The sequence below is a fragment of the Moschus berezovskii genome, chromosome X, assembly GCF_049115385.1.
Source record: "Moschus berezovskii isolate FMDL1 chromosome X, NW_MosBer_1.0, whole genome shotgun sequence".
NCBI lineage: Eukaryota > Metazoa > Chordata > Mammalia > Artiodactyla > Moschidae > Moschus > Moschus berezovskii.
In genome coordinates this window covers 67,579,630-67,601,766 of record NC_142488.1, presented here as the reverse complement: position 1 = coordinate 67,601,766, position 22,137 = coordinate 67,579,630, and the positions used below count along the sequence as shown (strand labels likewise).

The 22,137-nt window shown below is 38.9% G+C and overlaps 2 protein-coding genes across 5 annotated transcripts in view; one reads left to right on the top strand and one right to left on the bottom strand.

The window, feature by feature from the left end:
* Positions 1-1,939: 1,939 nt before the first annotated feature.
* TAF9B (TATA-box binding protein associated factor 9b) lies at positions 1,940-19,835 on the top strand. Of its 4 annotated transcripts, none has more exons than XM_055438201.2 (8): positions 1,965-2,220; positions 3,059-3,140; positions 3,701-3,837; positions 3,912-4,046; positions 5,713-5,788; positions 10,197-10,307; positions 11,642-11,801; positions 14,158-14,243. In XM_055438201.2, the coding sequence occupies exons 1-8, from the start codon at positions 2,170-2,172 to the stop codon at positions 14,201-14,203; spliced, it is 798 nt and encodes a 265-aa protein (XP_055294176.1). In that variant the 5' UTR covers positions 1,965-2,169; the 3' UTR covers positions 14,204-14,243. The 4 variants fall into 4 exon arrangements, with proteins under 4 accessions (XP_055294179.1, XP_055294176.1, XP_055294178.1 ...); XM_055438203.2 differs by lacking the exon at positions 14,158-14,243 and adding an exon at positions 19,045-19,835 and having other exon boundaries at positions 1,967-2,220; XM_055438204.2 differs by lacking the exon at positions 10,197-10,307 and having other exon boundaries at positions 1,940-2,220; positions 14,158-14,258.
* The window catches only part of PGK1 (phosphoglycerate kinase 1), a 22,425-nt gene continuing 17,099 nt past the window's right edge, over positions 16,812-22,137 (bottom strand). Inside the window, exons 7-11 of the mRNA XM_055438199.2 lie at positions 20,254-20,368; positions 19,834-20,013; positions 18,028-18,205; positions 17,659-17,757; positions 16,812-17,298 (exon numbers count right to left, since the gene is read on the bottom strand). Coding sequence (XP_055294174.1) covers positions 17,258-17,298; positions 17,659-17,757; positions 18,028-18,205; positions 19,834-20,013; positions 20,254-20,368 — 613 coding nt within the window. The 3' untranslated portion in view covers positions 16,812-17,257. The remainder of the gene's footprint in view (positions 17,299-17,658; positions 17,758-18,027; positions 18,206-19,833; positions 20,014-20,253; positions 20,369-22,137) is intronic.

Below are 22,137 nucleotides of genomic sequence, written 5' to 3'. Positions count from 1 at the left end.
TTTTATGTTATGCAAATTACACCTCAAAATGTTATTTACAAACAACCTTACTATAACACCGGGCTTCCCTGGTGGCTCAGTAAAGAATCTGCCTGCATTGCAGATGACATAATCCTCTACATAGAAAACTCTAAAGATACCACCAGAAAATTACTAGAGCTAATCAATGACTATAGTAAAGTTGCAGGATATAAAATTAATACACAGAAATTTCTTGCACTTCTATATGGCAAATGGAGAAGGAAATGGCAACCCACTCCAGTGTTCTTGTCTGGAGAATCCCAGGGACGGGGGAGCCTGGTGGGCTGCCGTCTATGGGGTCGCACAGAGTCGGATACGATTGAAGCGACTTAGCAGTAGCAGCAGCTATATGGCAAAACCACTACAATATTACAAAGTAATTAGCCTCCAATTAAAATAAATAAATTAAAAATAAATAAATAAATTTTAAAATTTTTTAAAAAGCTTTTGCACAACGAAGGAAACTATAAGCAAAGTGAAAAGACAGCCTTCAGAATGGGAGAAAATAATAGCAAATGAAGCAGCTGACAAAGAATTAATCTCAAAAATATGCAAGCGGCTCCTGCAGCTCAATTCCAAAAAAATAAATGACCCAATCAAAAAATGGGCCAAATAACTAAACAGACATTTCTCCAAAGAAGACATACAGATGGATAACAAACAAACGAAAAGATGCTCAACATCACTCATTATCAGAGAAATGCAAATCAAAACCACAATGAGGTATCATCTCACGCTGGTCAGAATGGCTGCAATCAAGAAGTCTACAAACAATAAATGCTGGAGAGGGTGTGGAGAAAAGGGAACCCTCTTACACTGCTGGTGGGAATGCAAACTAGTACAGCCACTCTGGAGAAGAGTGTGGAGATTCCTTAAAAAACTGGAAATAGAACTGCCATACAACCCAGCAATCCCACTTCTGGGCATACACACCGAGGAAACCAGAATTGAAAGAGAGACATGTACTCCAATGTTCATCGCAGTACTGTTTACAATAGCCAGGACATGGAAGCAACTTAGATGTCCATCAGCAGAAGAATGGATAAGAAAGCTGTGGTACATATACACAATATAGAATATCATTCAGCTATTAAAAAGAATGCATTTGAATCAGTTCTAATGAGGTGGATGAAACTTGAACCTATTATACAGCGTGAAGTCAGAAAAAAAAAAAACCACCAATACAGTATATTGACGCATATATGTGGAATTTAGAAAGACGGCAACAATGACTCTATATGCGAGACAGCAAAAGAGACATAGATGCAAAGAACAGACTTTTGGACTCTGTGAGAAAAGGCGAGGGTGGGATGATTTGAAAGAATAGCATTGAAACCTGTATATTATATGTAAAATAGATGACCAGTGAAAGTCAATGAATGAAGCAGGGCACTCAAAACCGGTGCTCTGGGTCAACCCAGAGAGATGGGGTGGGGAGGGAGGTGGGAGGAAGGTTCAGGATGGGGACACGTGCGACACGTGCACCCATGGCTGATTCATGTCGATGTACGGCAAAAACAACCACAATATTGTAATTAGCCGCCAATTCAAATAAATTAACTTTAAAAATAAAAAAATAAAATAAATGACAGGGCTTTGCGTGTGAGAACAGCTGACCAAATGCCTGCTGGGTGGAGAGCAGGCTATAGGTTAGAGTTGCCAGATTTAGCAAATAAAACTAGGGGACGCTAAAAATGTGTTCCTCCTTGATTCAAATTTAACTGGGTTTTCTGCATTTGACCAGGCAGCCCTACCACAGAGGCAGGTGGAGGCAGGGCGTCTGCAGACAATTCAGGGAGACTTAAGGTGCCAGGGTGGCGGCAGGGGAGGTAAGGAGGGGCCCCAGAAAAGTCAAGGGTGGCCATATTGTGCATTTTTCCGGGGAGCAGCTCTGGGAAGGCGAACTTAACGGCTCGTCCAAGCGTTGGCCAAGGGCTCTTCAAGGAAGGGCTTCCCCGGCTCTTCAAGCCTCCTGCGCCGTTGAGTCCCTGCAAGCCTGGCCGCCATCGTCCGCTGCGGGAGGGGAGGAGGCGAGGGAACGGCCGCCCGAGGAGCGGTAACCCCGCCTTCCGCGCCTGCAGGGGAGGGGCCTGAGCGAGGAACCCGAGAGCAGCCTCCTCTCCCCCGGATGACAAGCTGCAGGATAACATGGAGTCGGGCAAGATGGCGCCTCCCAAGAACGCTCCGAGAGATGCCTTGGTGAGTGCGAAGGATGCGCGGCGGGGTGCGAGGCTCCGCGCGGCCATATCCGGGGCTGGAGAGGTGGGCCCGGGCGGAGAACCTGGTGATGGGCTTGCAGGCCGAGTTCAGTCCTGCCAGGGCCGCCAGGAGTAGTAGACTGTCGTGCCCTGGACCCCGGGGCTCTCTCCCGCCACCCTGACGACCCGGCTGGAGGGCGGCTGGAGCCCTCCGAATGCGCAGGCCGGCCGCCCAGGTTTATCTCCTGGACCTTGGGCCCCGGCCGCCTAGCCGTCCCTCCCCGTCTGCGAATCCTGACTTGTACGTCCAGGGTTTTGATGCTAAGTTTCCCCGGTAGTCACATCTGAAAATGACAACCAGCTGTAGCCACCCCTACCTAGGGAGGGAAAACCAACGCGGGACTTTTTCTTCTCTTTGCCCCCGCCCCCGCCCCCACCAAAAAAAAAAGTTTTCAGCAAAGAGGACTCCGAGGGCATTTGGTGTGATCTTTGTGGGGCTTCACAGGTGGCGCTAGTGGTAAAGAACCCTCTTGCCAATGCATGAGACGTAAGAGACAGGAGTTAAGAGATCACTGGAGGAGGGCATGGCAAACCACTCCTGTATTCTTGACGGAAGAATCCCACGAACCGAGGAGCCTGGCGGGCTACAGTCCATGGGGTCGCAAAGACAGAAGCTACTTAGCATGCATGCATGACACTTGCTTGAGAGAAAAAGGATGAGTACAAGTTTGGAACCCAGAGAAGGGGGACCTTGTATAACAAATATAATTATTGCCTTCGGTCCAGTCTTGATTTTTATACCTCGGTTAAGCATCTGACATTTTTATTTGAATCCACAGGTGATGGCACAGATTCTGAAGGATATGGGAATTACGGAGTACGAACCAAGGGTTATAAATCAAATGTTGGAATTTGCTTTCCGTAAGTTAACATCAAAATTTTGCCTAACTTTTGAATTTGAAAAATCGTTCATTGTAAGAACATTTTCAACAAAATTAACAGTTAACGTCATAGCATGTCATTGTATACACTTATCCAAACCCACAGAATGTCAAGTTCCAAGAGAGAACCATAATATGAACTATCGATTAAGAGTCGGACATGACTTGGCTACTAAACAACAACAGACAAGTGATTATGATAGGGCAGTGTGGGTCTATCAGTTGTAACAGACGTGCCACTCTGCAGGGAACATTGATAATAGGGGATGCTATGCTGCATGTATGGCTGCAGGGAGTATATGGGAAATGTCTATAAAATGTCATAAAATTCAGAAAGTAATAAAAAGGAGCTCAGGCTCGGGAACAGTATTTATATTGTGATCATCTGTTTAAAGTTTATTGTATAGATAGGACAATTAGACATTAAAACCAAAATTCATAAACTTTCTGGAAATTAGTGAAACTTTTTATTAAGAAAAGTGACCATAAAATAGTAAGCTATTTTCATATGTTTAAAAAATAATGTTTTTTTTGTTAAAGGATACGTGACTTCAATTCTGGATGATGCAAAAATTTATTCAAGCCATGCTAAGAAACCTAATGTTGATGCAGATGATGTGAGACTGGCAATCCAATGTCGGGCTGACCAGTCTTTTACCTCCCCTCCCCCAAGAGATGTGAGCAAACTTTTATTTGAAGTTCATTTTGCTTATAGTTTTTAATTGTTGTTCTAATAAGCATTTTTTTTTAGTTCTTACTGGATATTGCAAGGCAGAAAAATCAAACCCCTTTACCGCTGATTAAACCATATGCAGGACCCAGACTGCCGCCTGACAGATACTGCTTGACAGCTCCAAACTATAGGCTAAAGTCCTTAATTAAAAAGGTAAGAATTTTTAGTCATCTTAGCTTTTAAAAGGGTAAGATGTGTTAGGGGAATTTGTAGAGATCAAATTCCTATAAATAGTGCAGGAAATTAAAGGCTAAGATAAGTTAAATACTAAATTTATAATCTAGAGTGAGGGAGCTGCTGAAAACCGGTATTAAAGATGGAAGTTTTAAAATTTTTTTAAAAAGTAAAATGAGTTTTCTGAAGTGTAAGACCTAAGCATATACTCTGTTCAGTTTTAAAGCCTAAACTTCATGCTTACTTAAATGTTAACAATTTCCTTATGTTTCTGGACAAGGAAACATTCACCTGCTGTGAATTTTCCTGACAAAATGAAATATTGCTTCATTATCCATCATCAAACTCTTTGTGCCACTCCTCAATACATGGGAAAACTTGCCTAGAGATGGAGGTATGTTAGGCTTTTGTTAGATGCATGTTGATTTAGCTTCATGGGCATAATAGACACCTTCTTATACCCAACAAATGACAGAGATTGAAGTGCCATATATGGCACTTTATAAAGTATATTATAGAAAATAATATAATAGAAAATATAATACTATATAAGGTAATTAATAGAAAACTTGGGTCATCACTGGGATGACCCAGAGGGATGGGATGGGGAAGGGAGTGGGAGGGGGCTTCAGGATGGGGAGCACATGTACACCCATGGCTGATTTCATGTCAGTGTATGACAAAACCACTACAATACTGTAAAGTAATTAGCCTCCAATTAAAATAAATAAATTTTTTAAAAATTTTAAAAGAAAACTTGGGCCTTTAATTCTGCAGTTTATTTAAATATTCAACTTCACAAATTCTTGTAGCTAAAATTCAGTGCCAAATGCTGTGTGAAGAGTTTTACATGGATTATTCAATTCTCACAAGAATCCTATGAAATAAGTATTGTTATCCCTATTTGACAGATAAGAAAACTGAGGCACAAACAGATTAAATAACTTGCCCAGGGTCACTCAGTGATAAAACCTGGATTCAAACTCAAGCATGTAGGCTCCAGAGCCTACATTTTTACTACTATACTATCCTGAATTTTTAGCATCTCAACTATTGAACTTGTAAACATTTTTGAAGTTACTTTGTGCTTATTCCCAGGTCTCATAACTCCCAATCTTTACACTACACCATAACAGAGTAATTGATAAAACATCAGACATGGGACTTGCTTTCTAAAATATGACCTAAGCCTTTCCCATCACTGAGAAAGTTCTCCTCACATTGGGCTACATTTGTACCTCTGAAATTCTACCATAAGGAGTTTGTTTCTTTTTGGGTTAAGATATTAACTAGTTAAGATTCAAAAATCATAAGGAAGTTAGCTGTTATACCCAAATAAGACTCTACTTCAAACTTTAAAACTATATAGAATTATATATTTTATATGTATATTCATATCCATGTTGATATGTATTGTTTCTATTACTTGTGTTTATATGTGAGTGTGCAGGTGTGTATGTGTGTGTGTATATGTATTTGTGAAACCCCTAGTTTAAATGTTGCATTAGAACACTGAACAAAAAGGCATTCTTGCCATCACTTATCCATTGATAATTCACATCAAAAATCCTAATTTCATTTCCTGGTAAGTTTAGGTGTCAAGTCTGAAAAACATTCAAACTAATGTGTATTTTAAATCCCCTAGGGACCTAACCAAGGACGACTAGTTCCACGGTTAAGTGTTGGAGCTGTTAGTAGCAGACCTACCACTCCCAGCATAGGTAAGTGAGAGAGAAATGGCTTTTCTGGCCGGTAAAGAAGAAGTCCTCCAGCACTTGATTTTGAACTATAATCCAAGTCAAAAATGGAGTCAGAAATTCCCATATGTGTTGCCATTAATACATTTACTCATCCTCTAGTATAGATGTTCAGTTCAGTTCAGTCACTCAGTCGTGTCCGACTCTCCGCGACCCCATGAACCACAGCACGCCAGGCATCCCTGTCCATCACCAACTCCCGGAGTACACTCAAACTCATGTCCACAGAGTCAGTGATGCCATCCAGCCATCTCATTCTCCATCGTCCCCTTCTCCTCCCGCCCCCAACCTTTCCCAGCATCAGAGTCTTTTCCAGTGAGTCAACTCGTCGCATGAGGTGGCCAAAGTATTGCAGTTTCAGCTTTAGCATCAGTCCCTCCAATGAACATCCAGGATTGATCTCCTTTAGAATGGACTGGTTGGATCTCCTTGCAGTATAAGGGACTCTCAAGAGTCTTCTCCAACACCACAGTTCAAAAGCATCGATTCTTCGGCGATCAGCTTTCTTCACAGTCCAACTCTCACATCCATACATGACCACGGGAAAAACCATTGCCTTGACTAGACGGACCTTGGTTGGCAAAGTAATGTCTCTGCTTTTTAATATACTATCAAGGTTGGTCATAACTTTCCTTCCAAGGAGCAAGCGTCTTTTAATTTCATGGCTGCAATCAGCATCTGCAGTGATTTTGGAGCCCAAAAAAACAAAGTCTGACACTGTTTCCACTGTTTTTCCATCTATTTCCCATGAAGTGATGGGACCAGATGCCATGATCTTTATTTTCTGAATGTTGAGCTTCAAGCCAACCTTTTCACTCTCCTCTTTCACTTTCATCAAGAGGCTCTTTTGTTCCTCTTCACTTTCTGCCATAAGGGTAGTGTCATCTGCATATCTGAGGTTATTGATATTTCTCCCAGCAATCTTGATTCCAGCTTGTGCTTCTTCCAGCCCAGCGTTCCTCATGATGTACTCTGCATATAAGTTAAATAAGCAAGGTGACAATATACAACCTTGACGTACACCTTTTCCTATTTGGAACCAGTCTGTTGTTCCATGTCCAGTTCTAACAGTTGCATCCTGACCTGCATACAGGTTTCTCAAGAGGCAGGTCAGGTGGTCTGGGATTCCCATCTCTTTCAGAATGTTCCACAGTTTATTGTGATCGACACAGTCAAAGGCTTTGGCATAGTCAATGAAGCAGAAATAGATGTTTTTCTGAAATTCTCTTGCTTTCTCCATGATCCAGCGGATGTTGGCAATTTGATCTCTGGTGCCTCTGCCTTTTCTAAAACCTGCTTGAACATCTGGGAGTTCATGGTTTATATACTGCTGAAGCCTGGCTTGGAGAATTTTGAGCATGACTTTACTAGCGTGTGAGATGAGTGCAATTGTCCGGTAGTTTGAGCATTCTTTGGCATTGCCTTTCTTTGGGATTGGAATGAAGACTGACCTCTTCCAGTCCTGTGGCCACTGCTGAGTTTTCCAAATCTCCTGGCATATTGAGTGCAGCACTTTCACAGCATCATCTTTCAAGACTTGAAATAGCTCAGCTGGAATTCCATCATCTCCACTAGCTTTGTTAGTAGTGATGCTTTCTAAGGCCCACTGGACTTCACATTCCAAGATGTCTGGCTCTAGGTCAGTGATCACATTATCGTGACTATCTTGGTCGTGAAGATCTTTTTTGTACAGTTCTTCTGTGTATTCCTGCCACCTCTTCTTAATATCTTCTGCTTCTGTTAGGTCCATACCATTTCTGTCCTTTATCGAGCCCATCTTTGCATGAAATGTTCCCTTGGAATCTCTAATTTTCTTGAAGAGCTCTCTTGTTTTTCCTATTCTGTTGTTTTCCTCTATTTCTTTGCATGGATCACTGAGGAAGTCTTTCTTATCTCTCCTTGCTATTCTTTGGAACTCTGCATTCAGATGCTTGTATCTTTCCTTTTCTCCTTTGCTTTTCGCCTCTCTTCTTTTCACAGCTAGTTGTAAGGCCTCCTCAGACAGCCATTTCGCTCTTTTGCATTTCTTTTCCATGGGGATGGTCTTGGTCCCTGTCTCCTGTACAATGTCACGAACCTCCGTCCAGAGTTCATCAGGCACTCTATCAATCAGATCTAGTCCCTTAAATCTATTTCTCACTTCCACTGTATAATCATAAGGGATTTGATTGAGGTCATATCTGAATGGTCTATTGGTTTTCCCTACTTTCTTCAATTTAAGTCTGAACTTCGCAATAAGGAGTTCATGATCTGAGCCACAGTCAGCTTCTGGTCTTGTTTTTGCTAACTGTATACAGCTTCTCCATCTTTGGTTGCAAAGAATATAATCAATCTGATTTCGGTGTTGACCATCTGGTGATGTCCATGTGTAGAGTCTTCTCTTGTGTTGTTGGAAGAGGGTGTTTGCTATGACCAGTGCATTCTCTTGACAAAACTCTATTAGCCTTTGCCCTGTAAATATATATTTTATCAGATTTGAAAATAAGACAGCCACAAGGAATATCTGATCCCAAATGAGGATAAAATTGGATGTTACTCAGCATTATTGTATGTACTAACTGTGGTACCAAAAACAAAAGTTTAAGCTGTGTTCTTTCTGGCTTTTATACAAATGAAGTCGCCAAACTCACTCATGGCAGTAGCCTACCTATTATCAGAAATTAAATTTCTGAGTAAATTGGCAAGAGATTCAATCAAAAGTTTAAAATACACAAAGCTCAGTCATGTCCGACACTTTGCAACCCCATAGACTAGTGGGTAGCCTTTCCCTTCTCCAAGGGATCTTCCCAACCCAGGGATCAAACCCAGGTCTCCCGCATTACAGTCTCATTCTTTACCAGCTGAGCCACAAGGGAAGCCCTAAGAATATCAAAGAAAATCATTTTTAATGTAACCTTTTCAAAAGTAGTACTATTATCCCGTATTGGTCAGTGAGCACCCCTTCAAACTGTCTCCTGTGTCAGTTTTAACAGGTCTTTATCATTCTTTGAGCATTTCTTGCTTTCTGGCACAAGATGTTCCAAGCTCATCTTATATTTTCTTTACCCCAGTCCCAGAATCATCCTTTCTCCAAAGAACCCTCATTCCTTTTAGTAGAGAATGGTATTTAGAAACCATAATGTCGTTGTTACTTAGATAATAAGAAACACATAAATAATGGATCTAGATTTCCTGTTGTTTTGTTCTACATTCCTGCTGGATTTCGTTCATAGTCAAAGTGTTTTCAGAAAAAAAATCCCCTTCTATTTGACCGGTAGTGATTTCTTGGTTTTTATTGCTTATAACTTGAATTCGATATATGTTATATAGCTCTAGGGTAAGCAGCATTTGATTTTTGAGATGTGTAGGGAGTCTTTCATATTTTCAAGGTGTGAATTCACATTTTGGCATTTAAAACCTGCCTGGTACAGTATTAATTACACTTCTAATTATATACATGTCCTTTATAGGCAGGAGTTTGCATATATAATTTCTGTAACTTTTTGATCATATACTGTTTATTGGTCGATTCATATTACTAAAGTGAATATCAACTTTTTAAAAACTCTAGGCTGTGGTAATCAGTTACATGTGTTGGTAAGTTAACCAGTTTTAGTTATCAAGTTGTGATTTTTATTCCCAGACATTTATTGTACATGTTTTAGAGATTTTATAATCTATAACGGACAAAGAAACATTCACCTGCTGTGAATTTTCCTGACAAAATGAAATATTGCTTCATTATCCATCACCAAACTCTTTGTGCCACTCCTCAATACATGGGAAAACTTGCCTAGAGATGGAGGTATGTTAGGCTTTTGTTAGGTGCATGTTGATTTAGCTTCATGGGCATAATAGACACCTTCTTATACCCAACAAATGACAGAGATTGAAGTGCCATATAAAGTAATTAATAGAAAACTTGGGCCTTTAATTCTGCAGTTTATTTAAATATTCAACTTCACAAATTCTTGTAGCTAAAATTCAGTGCCAAATGCTGTGTGAAGAGTTTTACATGGATTATTCAATTCTCACAAGAATCCTATGAAATAATTATTGTTATCCCCATTTGACAGATAAGAAAACTGAGGCACAAACAGATTAAATAACTTGCCCAGGGTCATTCAATGATAAAACCTGGATTCAAACTCAAGCAGGTAGGCTCCAGAGCCTACATTCTTGACCACTATACTATCCTGAATTTTTAGCATCTCAACTATTGAACTTGTAAACATTTTTGGAGTTACTTTGTGCTTATTTCCAATGATTTTTTTCTCACCTTTCATTAACTCCATGTGTTTTGAAGGTAATTTCTAGTAAGCTAAAGGAAAGCATAAATTGAACCTATATAATAAGTCATCTAACTAACATGGTCTGTTAATTACAACTATAGCAACCCCACAAACAGCATCTGTCCCAAATAAAGTTGCACCTCCAGTGTCAGTGACAAGCCAAAGATTCACAGTGCAGATTCCACCTTCTCAGTCCACACCTGTCAAACCAGGTAACATGATGGGTGGGTCATGGGGGGTTGAAAGTTGTTCTTTTAAATTTTTCTGAATTTTAAAATTTGTGAGTGATTGTCATTATTGAACAGTTTGTATTTCATAGCAATAATTGAATTGTTTTACTATCATAACAGGAAGACAGCAGTAATGCTGCAAATCAGGATTCATCAGAGGAGGTCTATAACCCCATTAAAATTGTATGAAATTTTACATATGTAACATTTGCGGGGGGAAGGGAGAGATTTCAACATGATCCTCAGATTTTCAAACAACATAGTGTTAAATCTCAAGAAAATAATACAACTTAGTGTATATCGAATGAAAACTGTATGTTCATTCAATTCATGGAAGTATAGATAAGAAGTTTGAATTTAAGTAGAATTCTAACATAGTTTATTCTTGAATAAGTTTAGATTTCACATCTTCTGAAACTAACCGTGTACCATAAACTACTTATATAAAATATTGGTCTGCAAGGGTGATTCCTGACCTTGAACCTATGCCTTTAGTATGTTGCATGATGAGTCCAGTCTACTGCTTCCCATGACTAAGTACTAATTGAAATTTTAGGTAAATTAAAAAAAAAAACTAACAGAACTTCTTTAACCTTATACTAGATATTAAGTACTTTGAAACATTAAAAAATGTAGTTCAACTCTTAATGCAGTATACCACCTCAGTTTCTTCTATGATAATTTTACTTCATGCTTTTAAAATTATTATTAGAATTACATTCAGCTTTGTGGAATACTTGTTACTCTTAAAAGCATTATACTTTGTGTACTCTTGCTCTGGGTCTCATTTTTTAATTGAACATTAAGGTAATGTAGTATTTTAATCATAACTCTACCAATATCTTTATCTAGAGGCCTGTTGCCATTTTTATCTTTTATGAAATTTTTGTCACCAAGAAAAGCAGGATTACATTTTTTCCTTCCAGATTGAGTTGGTGTAGTATATTCTTGGTTATGAAAATACTCATAGCTTTTGGATGCTGAAATGGTAAATATTCATAATATATGAAGAAACATATACATAACTATAGTATCTTAATTACGTAAAAGTGGATGCTTAATTTTGTAGATACACAAACGAGACCTAGGACACAAATAGTAAACCATTTGTGATTATGGATGACTTTGGTTTTTTGTGTCTTGTGTTTTTTTATTTTCTTTTATGCACGTTAACTTTTGAGAAATGTTATTTTTAAAACCTTTTTAAAAAAGAAATTATCATGAGAATTACATTCAGCTTTGTTGAATACTTTTTACCATGTGTTTCTGATTCTATGAAGTTCATAGTTTGGGTGTGTTTTCTCCTCTGTTTACAGTTCCTGCAACAACTGCAGTTCAAAATGTTCTGCTTAATCCTTCAATGATTGGGCCCAAAAATATTCTTATTACCACCAACATGGTTTCATCACAGAACACGGCCAATGAATCAAACCCCCTGAAGAGAAAACATGAAGATGATGATGACAATGATACTATGTAAGAAATACAATGTAGTCTCTATGCATTTCAAACTTGTAGTTGGTTCCGAATCCATATACCGAACTAGAACATTCTTGATCTCAAGTTTTATCTTAGAAAACTTAAATGTAGCTGCAGTATTTTTCACGTTAGTTTAAACTGTTAGATTTCTTAAGGGTACCAATGTTTTTTCACTAGGCTTAAAGTATAAAAAGCTAAGAGCTTGGTTTTTAACAGTTTCATTAATGTTGACTCCTACTACAGTAATTCTATTTTTGGAAACAGCTTTCTGCAATGTATCTGACATAGCACCTAAGTTTCAGTTTCTAAGCCTAATCAATGGACTAATCTCTAACAGCCTAATTTCTAATCTATATTTAAATACTTCTTTTTGAGATAAAATAGTCGCTTCTGTTGTCACCAGCTTTTTTGACCAAATCTCTTAATTTAGCAAACATTTTTTGGAGGGGATGGATTTAGAGGGATTCTGAATTCATTTTGAATATATTTAAACTGTAACCTCCCACCTCCTCTGCCTCATTTCTACATCCTATTCGTTTTCTGCACTACCTCCTCTCCACAGGCTTAGGTTTCTCCCTATTGCTCTTAAATTTAAAAGGCTAAAACTGGATTGTTAGGAATATAATTCCTGATAATATAGTTGTGTCATTTTTAAAACCTGCTTCACATGCCTAATGGTCTGTGGTTTACTTCAACTGGAAGGTTTACATTTGCTGTTTTTCTCTCCATATCAGAGCAGTTGTTTTATCCCTTGCCTTTTATGCCCTTTGAGCATTCCTCTGCTTTTGACGGGTAGTTTCTGGGTCAGTTATATTCAGTTTCAACCTTATATTACAAGTTGGTAACTCCACCGTATTTCACATTTCAAAATTTAACACAGAAGATGGTATAGCTTAAAATCTGCCTTGATAAGTATATTTACACTGGACCTAGGCAACACCACTGACGAGCAAGTGTTTTCTTCCTTTTTACCACCCGCATATATGTTTTGATCACTACTGCTTGAACCCTACTATTGGTATAATGCAGATCAATTTTCAGCTTGTTGCTGAGAATGTCACACATAAGATGGAATCACACCTGAAAGTTTTCTAATGGTTTTCCTTCCTATAGAAAGCCAAAGCAAACAAATTAGTGTGATGTGTCTTGCATTTAGGTGTACTCTGTATAGGCTTCCCAATAATATTGCTAAACACCTTTCCCTGTTTTCCATTTGTACACATCTAAGTGATTCATGGGGTCACGGAGAGTTGGACACGACTGAGCGAATGAACTGAACTGAAACACCTTATTGGGAAAAACTACAAAGCTTTCAAAAACATAAACAGGCTTGTGTTGTTTTTGTTAAGTAAGTTGACATATTCAACATAGGAATACTTTTGTAAAACTTCTAAAATAAATTTTCGTATCACAATTTAGAACTTATAGCCAAAGATCCTCAAAACTTAAGATGCAGATTAAGTTTCATCTTAGGATGGTGCTTGGTACATCAAAGAAAAATAGTCCAATAACATGGAAGAAATCTCATCAAAATTGTGATTCAGTGTTTTTGGATAATAAGAAAAGGTGATATCAAACTTATAAAAATGGATCTGATCATCATAGGAGAAATGTTCATTATGTAGCCTAGGATGTCATTACTTGAATGTTCTCAGGGAGGCAGCATGTCAAAAGCCTAGGTTCTAGTCCTGGCTCCATCACTAACCAACTGTGTGACCTTATTTCACCCATGAGCCTTGTTCTCACTAGTAATAGGAAACTGACACCAACCCTGCCTATCTCACAGGGATGTTGTGAAGGTTTAATTGGTATATGTGAAAGTTCTTTCAAAATTGGAAAAATGCTATATAACTCTGAGGAATTGTTAACATATTTGTTCTAAGATTATTAATAAAAAATTGAACTTATTTCTCATATTTTATTTAAGGGATTCAAAGAGAATGAACAAGGCCCATTAATTCTGAAATCCAAAAGACAAGATTTGCTTAATGGATGAGTTAATTATAAATCAGGGAATAGCTTGCTTTTATTTGGAATCAGCATGTGACTCGTTATAATGAAAGCAAAATAAATATGAAAGAAAATATGGGTTTAAATCTATTAATAACATGCTTTTTAAATTACTTTTATTGAAATATAGTTGCTTTACAATGTTGTGCTAGTTTCTGTTGCACAGCAATGAATCAGCTATATATATATATGTGTGTGTGTGTGTGTGTGTATATATATATATATATACCCCTTTGTAATCCTTCCCATTTACACATGCTGTCTTTAATGGGAATTTATACATTTAACTGAGCCAGCCAGCGGGTGGTTTGCTCTTTTAGATAAAGACCGCTTTATGTTGCAGATCTCCCTTTCCTAATTACATCCGCCCATTCCAGCACCAAGAATGACATCAGGCAGAAGCACTTCTAGGTGGAATTTTTTAAAGATGAAGATGTACATTAGGTAACTGTCATCCTAAATTCTTCCTTCTACAAGTAGGAAACAAGTGTCTTTAATTGGAATAAGAATATAGGGATACAGTCAGAATTCAGGGAATGGAAGCTATGGCCTAAGGGGTCCAGAGTGAAGAGAAGTACTCAAGAGGTAAGGAAAAAAGAAACTAGTCAAGAAAGGTGCAAAGCAGTGTGTAACATACCACCATAATAACCCACACACACACACACACCTGTTGTATATGCATTAAGTAGCTCTAGATTGAAGGAAACCAGTCTTAACAGTGATTGTTTCTAAGAAGGGAAACTGGCAGCTAGGGAACTAGGGTAGGAAGGGGTCTTCTCATTGTGTGCCCCTTTTTGACTTTTGTATCATGCACTAGAAGGAAGTTCTACGCATAAAAAGGAAAATAAGGGAAGCTGGAAACACTGAACTAAAGAGACTGAACTCATTTATGACATAATTTTTTTCTATATACCGGCATACATGTTTTCTGAAGGTTAAAAGTGAATTTGCTACACTTAAGCCTAAACCTTTGCTGTGTTTTATCAATAATTCCTAACTCTATATTAAACCAGGAAGCACATCTTTGTTCCATTCTACCTTATGTACTCATAAGTTGTTACGTACTGCCTTCCTTAACTCAGTTGTAAATTCCTTTAGGACGTAAGTGTTATATTGCCTCCATTATGTCCTAAGCATATAGCAGGTACTCAAAATATCTGGCTGTTGGCATTTCCCCATTCATTTTCTGGATTAATGACTGAAATAAATGGGGAGAGGCCCTGGAAACAGAGTCTAGTAGAAAGTACTCATACAATTGGGTTGATGGATGGATGAACTGGCAGTTGTAGAGTCTTAGGTTTATGGGCATTTACAATTCTTTCAGTTCCTCTGTACATTTGAAATAAAATGTTGAGGGAAAGGTAATTAGTAGGGGAAAAAGTCAACAGTAGGCTGAAGTTCTGGCCCTGCTATGACATTAATTCACTGGATCAACAGGTAGTATCACTGGGCCTCACCAACAAAAAGATTGTACTAGAATTCCTGCTTTTCAAATAAGGTTATAGCATACTATTAGAGGTATATAGAAACAGGGTGTTTTTTAAGTTAACTACAGCTATGAGGACAGTATTAATTAAAATACAAGTGAAATTTTACAAAAAAATTCAAGCCTTCAAAATTTGTTTAAAGCAGCCACCAAAATGTTCTTTCACTCTTCTCCCCAGAGTTAAGCAAAAGGTAGAATAATAAATAATATTTACTAATATTAATAAAATAGTCTACAGTAATCATCTCAGAGAGGCACAATGAAAAACCACCAGCCTTTGGAGTTAGACAAATCTGCAAATCTGGATTTTAATCCCTGCTGTTACTTACTGGCTCTGTGATTGTGGCCAATAGTTTTAACTATCTCGTTATCCATAAAGGTGAAATATATACTCTAGTATGTAAAACACCCAGTAGAAAAATTCTGGTTAAACACGACCTTTTGAAAATACATGTTTACCTCTGCTCATTCCTGAAACTCCATTAAAATGACAGGAATAAGAAAGGAGGGACAATTACAAGGACAATAAAAGAATCATCTTATTGGAATTACTTTGATCTTTTGATACAGTGTCATTAGATTTTCGGCAATGACAATGAATCAAAGCCTCTGAGAAACTGCTGTGTAGAATGAAATTCTACATATAACCAAATAGGCAAAGAGTTAGATAAAGATATCTTCAGACATATAAAAATTTTACCTCCTAGGCACTCAGTTTCTCATCAAGCTAGTGGATTCTTGTGTTTCACAAAAGGAAGAGTAATAGAAAGGGTGGGGAGGGGAAGAGATCCAGGAAAGGGAAGGCCCAACACAGGAGTTTAAAGGAATCCCCAAGAGTTACCCCAGAGAAATTTCGTCTGGAAAGAAGAAACCCCAGGGCAACAGCTGTACAGCCAATCTAGGGGGCATCCAGGACAAACTGGAACGGGAACACAAAGGACTCCAGAAGGGACATCTCTAATAAAAATGAACCAACTGGGACTTACCCCAATGGTCCAGCAGTTAAGACCATGCTTCTGGCTGCAGGGGGCCCAGGTTTGATCCCTGCTTAGGAAGTTCCACATTCCACACAGTGTGGCCAAAAGAAAAAAAGAACCAACTGGTACATTTGAGTATGTTGAGTATCACTGATTCAGTGATAGATACACAGAAAAAAAGACACCGATTTTTAAAACTATTTTTAACTCCAAAGAAAAAAGGTATATAAGGAAATATAATCATGGCATAGTTCAGCTGTGAATTGTAGTTATAATCACAATGTAGGCTCTATTAATTAAATCTCAAATTATGACAAAACTATACTGGGAGAATAAAATAGAGGAAGTATATATGGAACAGAGGCTATAAGGTAGCTAAATCTCCCCATGTATGAAATTAACAGATACCTTGTTTAGGAAATCGAGATGTTAATAGTTTAAGCATGTTACTTAGAAACATGGACATAGATGACCTGATCCCTTCCTCAAGATTCTGTTCTCATCCTAAGTAATAAAATATGACAGGAAAAAAAATCCAGTTTCAATAGATCTTTTTATTTATTTAATATATCACCAACTTCATCTCCCTCCGTACCAATAATTGGAATTTCATCTTGTTTCCATGCTGAGTGGTGAAACAATGACAAAGCTAATCAGAATAAGCTACTTCAGAAAGATAATTAAGCTAACACAGCCCACTTTCTTTTAACAGGTATAATATAAATATCTGTACTCTAGAATGCACAATGATTTAGTCTCTAAGAAATTCAAATGGGATCTTGAAGAATGTAGGCAATTCCCAGGTACAGCAAAGATGAGCTGAGATGTTCTGCAACTGTTTGAGGGTTCCTGGCACTACATCTCTTGGCTACTAGCTGATTCTTGACAAGGGGGAAGACATTAGCTAATGCCAAGTGGAGATGCAGACAGTGCTATGTTTACTTAGGGGCTATGCACAGGAACCAGAAGGCAGAAAAGTACTAAACACTGCTGAGAGCATCCACTCCAGGAAGGACTTTACCTGTTTTTGAGAGAACACACACACACACAGTCAGCATTACTAAGCCAGATCTGTTCCCTCCTATCTTCCCAATAACATAGCAGTTCTTCTCTAGGATATATGGCCAGGAGTTGAGTAACTTCTACATTCTGGGCCCCAGGTGTACTAGTGTGTAACCTCTTTGAGAATAAAGGTCTTTCCATCTGGCCCTCCCCACGTAAAATGGAACCCAGGAGCTTTACTTGAAGTTCCTCCATTTGTACTGCCCATGACTTCTAATGACAACACTACTACCTACTGTCTCCACTCCATTCTACTTAACTCTTACTGCATAAACCCTGTCATTCCCCTAAATAAGCCAAAAACATTAAAGATCCTCACCTTCCAAGAGCTCTAAACTGGCACCACCCCCAGTGCTCACATGACTGACTTTATCCTCCGTGTTCCATTTGGCACAGCAAGTAGCAGTGTCTCCACCACCTGTTGAACAAAAACCAAATAAAAAGGGGAAAGGAAAGAGAAAAAAGACTGGCACCAAAATTATAAGGCACTGTGCTCTCAAGCCCAAAAGGTAGCTGATAACCCCCCAACTCCATCTCATTTAGAGGTTTCTCCATGAATCATATACCCACTTAGCTCTCATGATCCACCCAGCACCAAGGAACCTAGGAAAAGTTAACTATTTCCCCTCTACTTTCCTCTGATCTTCTGCCAGCTCACATGGCATGAGCTTTGTACTGGATCCTTTACCTATGATGGTGATGCAGCCCCTGGAAGTGGCTTTCACCACCTCATCCATAAGGGCTTTGGTTCCTCGGGCAAAAGCTTCCCATTCAAATACACCCACAGGTCCATTCCACACGATCTGCTTAGCCCGAGCAACAGCCTCAGCATACTTCTTACTGCTCTCAGGACCACAGTCCAAGCCCTAAGGGGCAGATTTAAAAAGACAGGATGAGCCACCAAGAAAAGCTACTTAGAGGAGCAAATACCACACCTCCACCAAGACCAGAACTCAAGGCTGAATACCAGAGTATCTTCTAGAACTAAAAGATACAAGATACATTTCATTCTTTAAAATTACAAACTTGTTCATATCCTTTATGGAAGATCAAGTCTAAGGGAAAACCTCAAAAGTTATTTGATAAAAACATTTTTAGCCACATTATTTTATGATTGTAACTAGCTCAGTGGTTTTCAACTAGAGTCAATTCCACCCCTCCCTAGGGAACATATGGTAATATCTCAATATTTTTGACTGTGATGATTTAGAGGTGGTAGGGGGTTGCTACTTGGTATCTAGTGGGCAAACAGTCCTTAAACATTCTACAATGCAACAACAGCCCTCCATAACTAAAACTACCTGAGATGTCAATAGTGCCAAGGTTGAAAAACACAAAACTAGATCAGTGGTTCTCAAACCTTGTGGTGCATCAGAATCACCAGGATGACATGTTAAAGCACAAATTTCTGGGCCCTATTCCCAGAGTGTCTGCTTCAGCAGGTTGGGAGAAGGGGGCAGGAATTTGCAGTTTTTAACAAGCTTCAAAATGCTGCTGCCGTTCTTGGAACCACACTTAAAGCCACATGCCTAACAAAAGGACAGTGACTAAGCAAAGTAATATGTCAACATTAACAGTTTTGTACAGATATTAGAACACTAACAAATGGAGAGTACTACAATCAACTATTTAAATAAGTCCTTAATATACACATAGATTTTTCCCTAATTGTAATAATTGTACTATCTTAACTTTGCTAACAAAGGTCCGTCTAGTCAAGGCTATGGTTTTTCCCGTGGTCATGTATGGATGTGAGAGTTGGACTGTGAAGAAAGCTGATCGCTGAAGAATTGATGCTTTTGAACTGTGGTTTTGGAGAAGACTCTTGAGAGTCCCTTGGACTGCAAGGAGATCCAACCAGTCCATTCTAAAGGAGATCAATCCTGGGTGTTCATTGGAAGGACTGATGCTGAAGCTGAAACTGCAATACTTTGGCCACCTCATGAGACGAGTTGACTCACTGGAAAAGACTCTGATGCTGGGAAAGGTTGGGAGTGGGAGGAGAAGGGGATGACAGAGAATGAGATGGCTGGATGGCATCACCGACTCTGTGGACATGAGTTTGAGTGAACTCCGGGAGTTGGTGATGGACAGGGAGGCCTGGCGTGCTGTGATTCATGGGGTCGCGGAGAGTCGGACACGACTGAGCGACTGAACTGAACTGAATGTTTTCACATACAAAAAATTTCTTATACAGGTTTCTAGGCAGAAATAATATTTAATCCAACATAATCCAACAGAACAGCCCAAACTATGAAAGTACATAGCACAATAAACATTAAATAGATGAAGAAACAAAAAGCAGTTTTGCCCTCACTTTTCAAATTTAAAGTCTTAGCAACAATCTGATACCACTGCTTTTGCCCCATGGATTCTCCCTGAAGGAAGAGCTCACTGCAATATTTGGAGCACTTCCTTTAATTTTTTATTGGTTGAATAAATGATACCAAAATGTATTTGTTCACTCATACTACCAACCACTCAAGTGACTCACCATCCAGCCAGCAGGTATGCCAGAAGCCACAGTGGCTTGGCCAGTCTTAGCATTCTCATCAAACTTATCAGCAGTGACAAAGTCAACAGGCAAAGTAATCTTCACGCCATTCTTGTCAGCTTTGGACATCAGGTCTTTGACAATCTTGGATCCCTCTTCATCAAACAGAGAAGTGCCAATCTATATAGGGAAGTATGAAGATCAGCCTATATACTAAGAATGTGGTTACCTCACAAAGCAGACAGTATGAATACAACACAATATAAAGGAATAATTCTAAGACAAAAGAAAAATAACATGCAAAATAAATAAAAATGGGAGTTTTTAGGGCTCATGCCATAAGCTAATTTCCTTTTTAAATTTACATAACCTATTTCTCATGGAGAGCTATTTCACATCTACTTGGCATCGGTTTCCTACCTCCATGTTGTTGAGCACCTTAAGGAAGGTAAAGGCCATTCCACCACCAATAATCATTTCATTGACTTTGTCCAGCATATTATTGATCAGCTGGATCTTGTCTGCAACTTTAGCTCTGGAAGGGAAAGCAAGAATCATCACCAAAAGAACAAAGGACTAAAGAACTGGTATTACACAAAGCCTTGAGGTTTTATATCAAGGGACAGAACAGAGAAATATCTCACAAAGTGACAAAAGTACTGGCTCTCAGCCTGGTGCTCTGTGAAGACCTATAGGGGTGGGAGGAAGTCTCAAGAGGGAGGGGATATATATGTATACTTATAGCTGATTCATGTTGTACAGCAGAAACCAACACTGCTAAGCAATTATCCTCCAGTTAAACATTAAAAAAATATTTTTTAAAAAGTACTGGCTAGCTTTGCCCTATGTTTCTCCAACACCAAAAAGCCAATCCATTACTAAGAAATCATTTTAAGGTGTGGCGTTTGGCCAAGATGGGCTTAGAAGACTTGCAATCATCTAAAGAAATCACAAGTTCCAAATAGATCTGTTTTGTCCCTCTTATTCCCCCAAAATCAAAGGTCAAGACTGGCAATTATACTTGAGAAAGGCTGCTAATTGTGGGATCCCTAAGCTCACTGAGAACTGTCCTAACCCTAAAGCAGGTATCAAATTACATACCTAACAAATATATACTGAGCAAAAATAGACAAAATATTCACAATCTTAGGTCCATGTTTAGTTGCTGGAACATTTGCTTTATGGCATTCATTATTCTATTGGACCACTTGATTCAACACATTGGTTGTGGGACTTCCCTGGTAGTCCAGTGCCTAAGACTTTGCCTTCCAATGCAGGGAGTGTGGGTTTGATCCCTGGTCAGGGATCTAATATCCCACATGCCTCATTACCAAAAAACAATGTGAAACAGAAGTAATGGTGTAATAAATTAAATAAAGACTTTAAAAATGGTCCACATCAAAAAAAATCTTAAAAAACACTTGAGTACTTACTCTGTGCCAAGCACTGTTCTAGGTCTTTAAGAAACATTTACATCACTGGGCAAAAACAAAGATCCCTACCCCCTTGCAGCTTATATTCTAGAAGAGGGAAATAAGATAATAAACACAGATGTACCTTTCACCTCCCTGTGAGAGAAAAATATATACATATCTAAACAGAAGAAAAACAAATTCACTTGAAGCTGTTGCTGCTGCTTCTAAGTCACTTCAGTCGTGTCCAACTCTGTGTGACCCCAAAGACGGAAGCCCACCAGGCTCCCCCATCCCTGGGATTCTCCAGGCAAGAACACTGGAGTGGGTTGCCATTTCCTTCTCCAATGTGTGAAAGTGAAAAGTAAAAGTGAAGTCGCTCAATCTTGTCCGACCCTTAGCGACCCCACGGACTGCAGCCTACCAGGCTCCTCCATCCATGGGATTTTCTAGGCAAGAGTACTAGAGTGGCTTGCCATTGCCTTCTCCGTCACTTGAAGCACAACCTTTAAAATCCTTCACATAAGTAATGGCTTGCCTTCCACAGATATTCCTATATATCTAAATCCCACTTAAATAAGCAAATCACCTTGGGCTTATTTGCCTCTTCATTCAATAAACAAGATGATATCTACTCTGTAAGAGGCCTTATGCTAGGATTTGTGAAATGGAGGTTCAAAACAATAGTGATGTGGGAGAATGGATGGCAAGAGACTACTGATCTCTCACTTGCAAAGACTGATCACCACCAAGGGTAAAATGGATTAACTGCTTTATACAAAAACGTACACATACACACACAGAGAGCGAGAGGGAAAGAGAAAGGACGAAAAGAGATTCAACATCTAAAGAACATGGGATGTTCTATACATCAAATGCCCTGTTTCTTCAA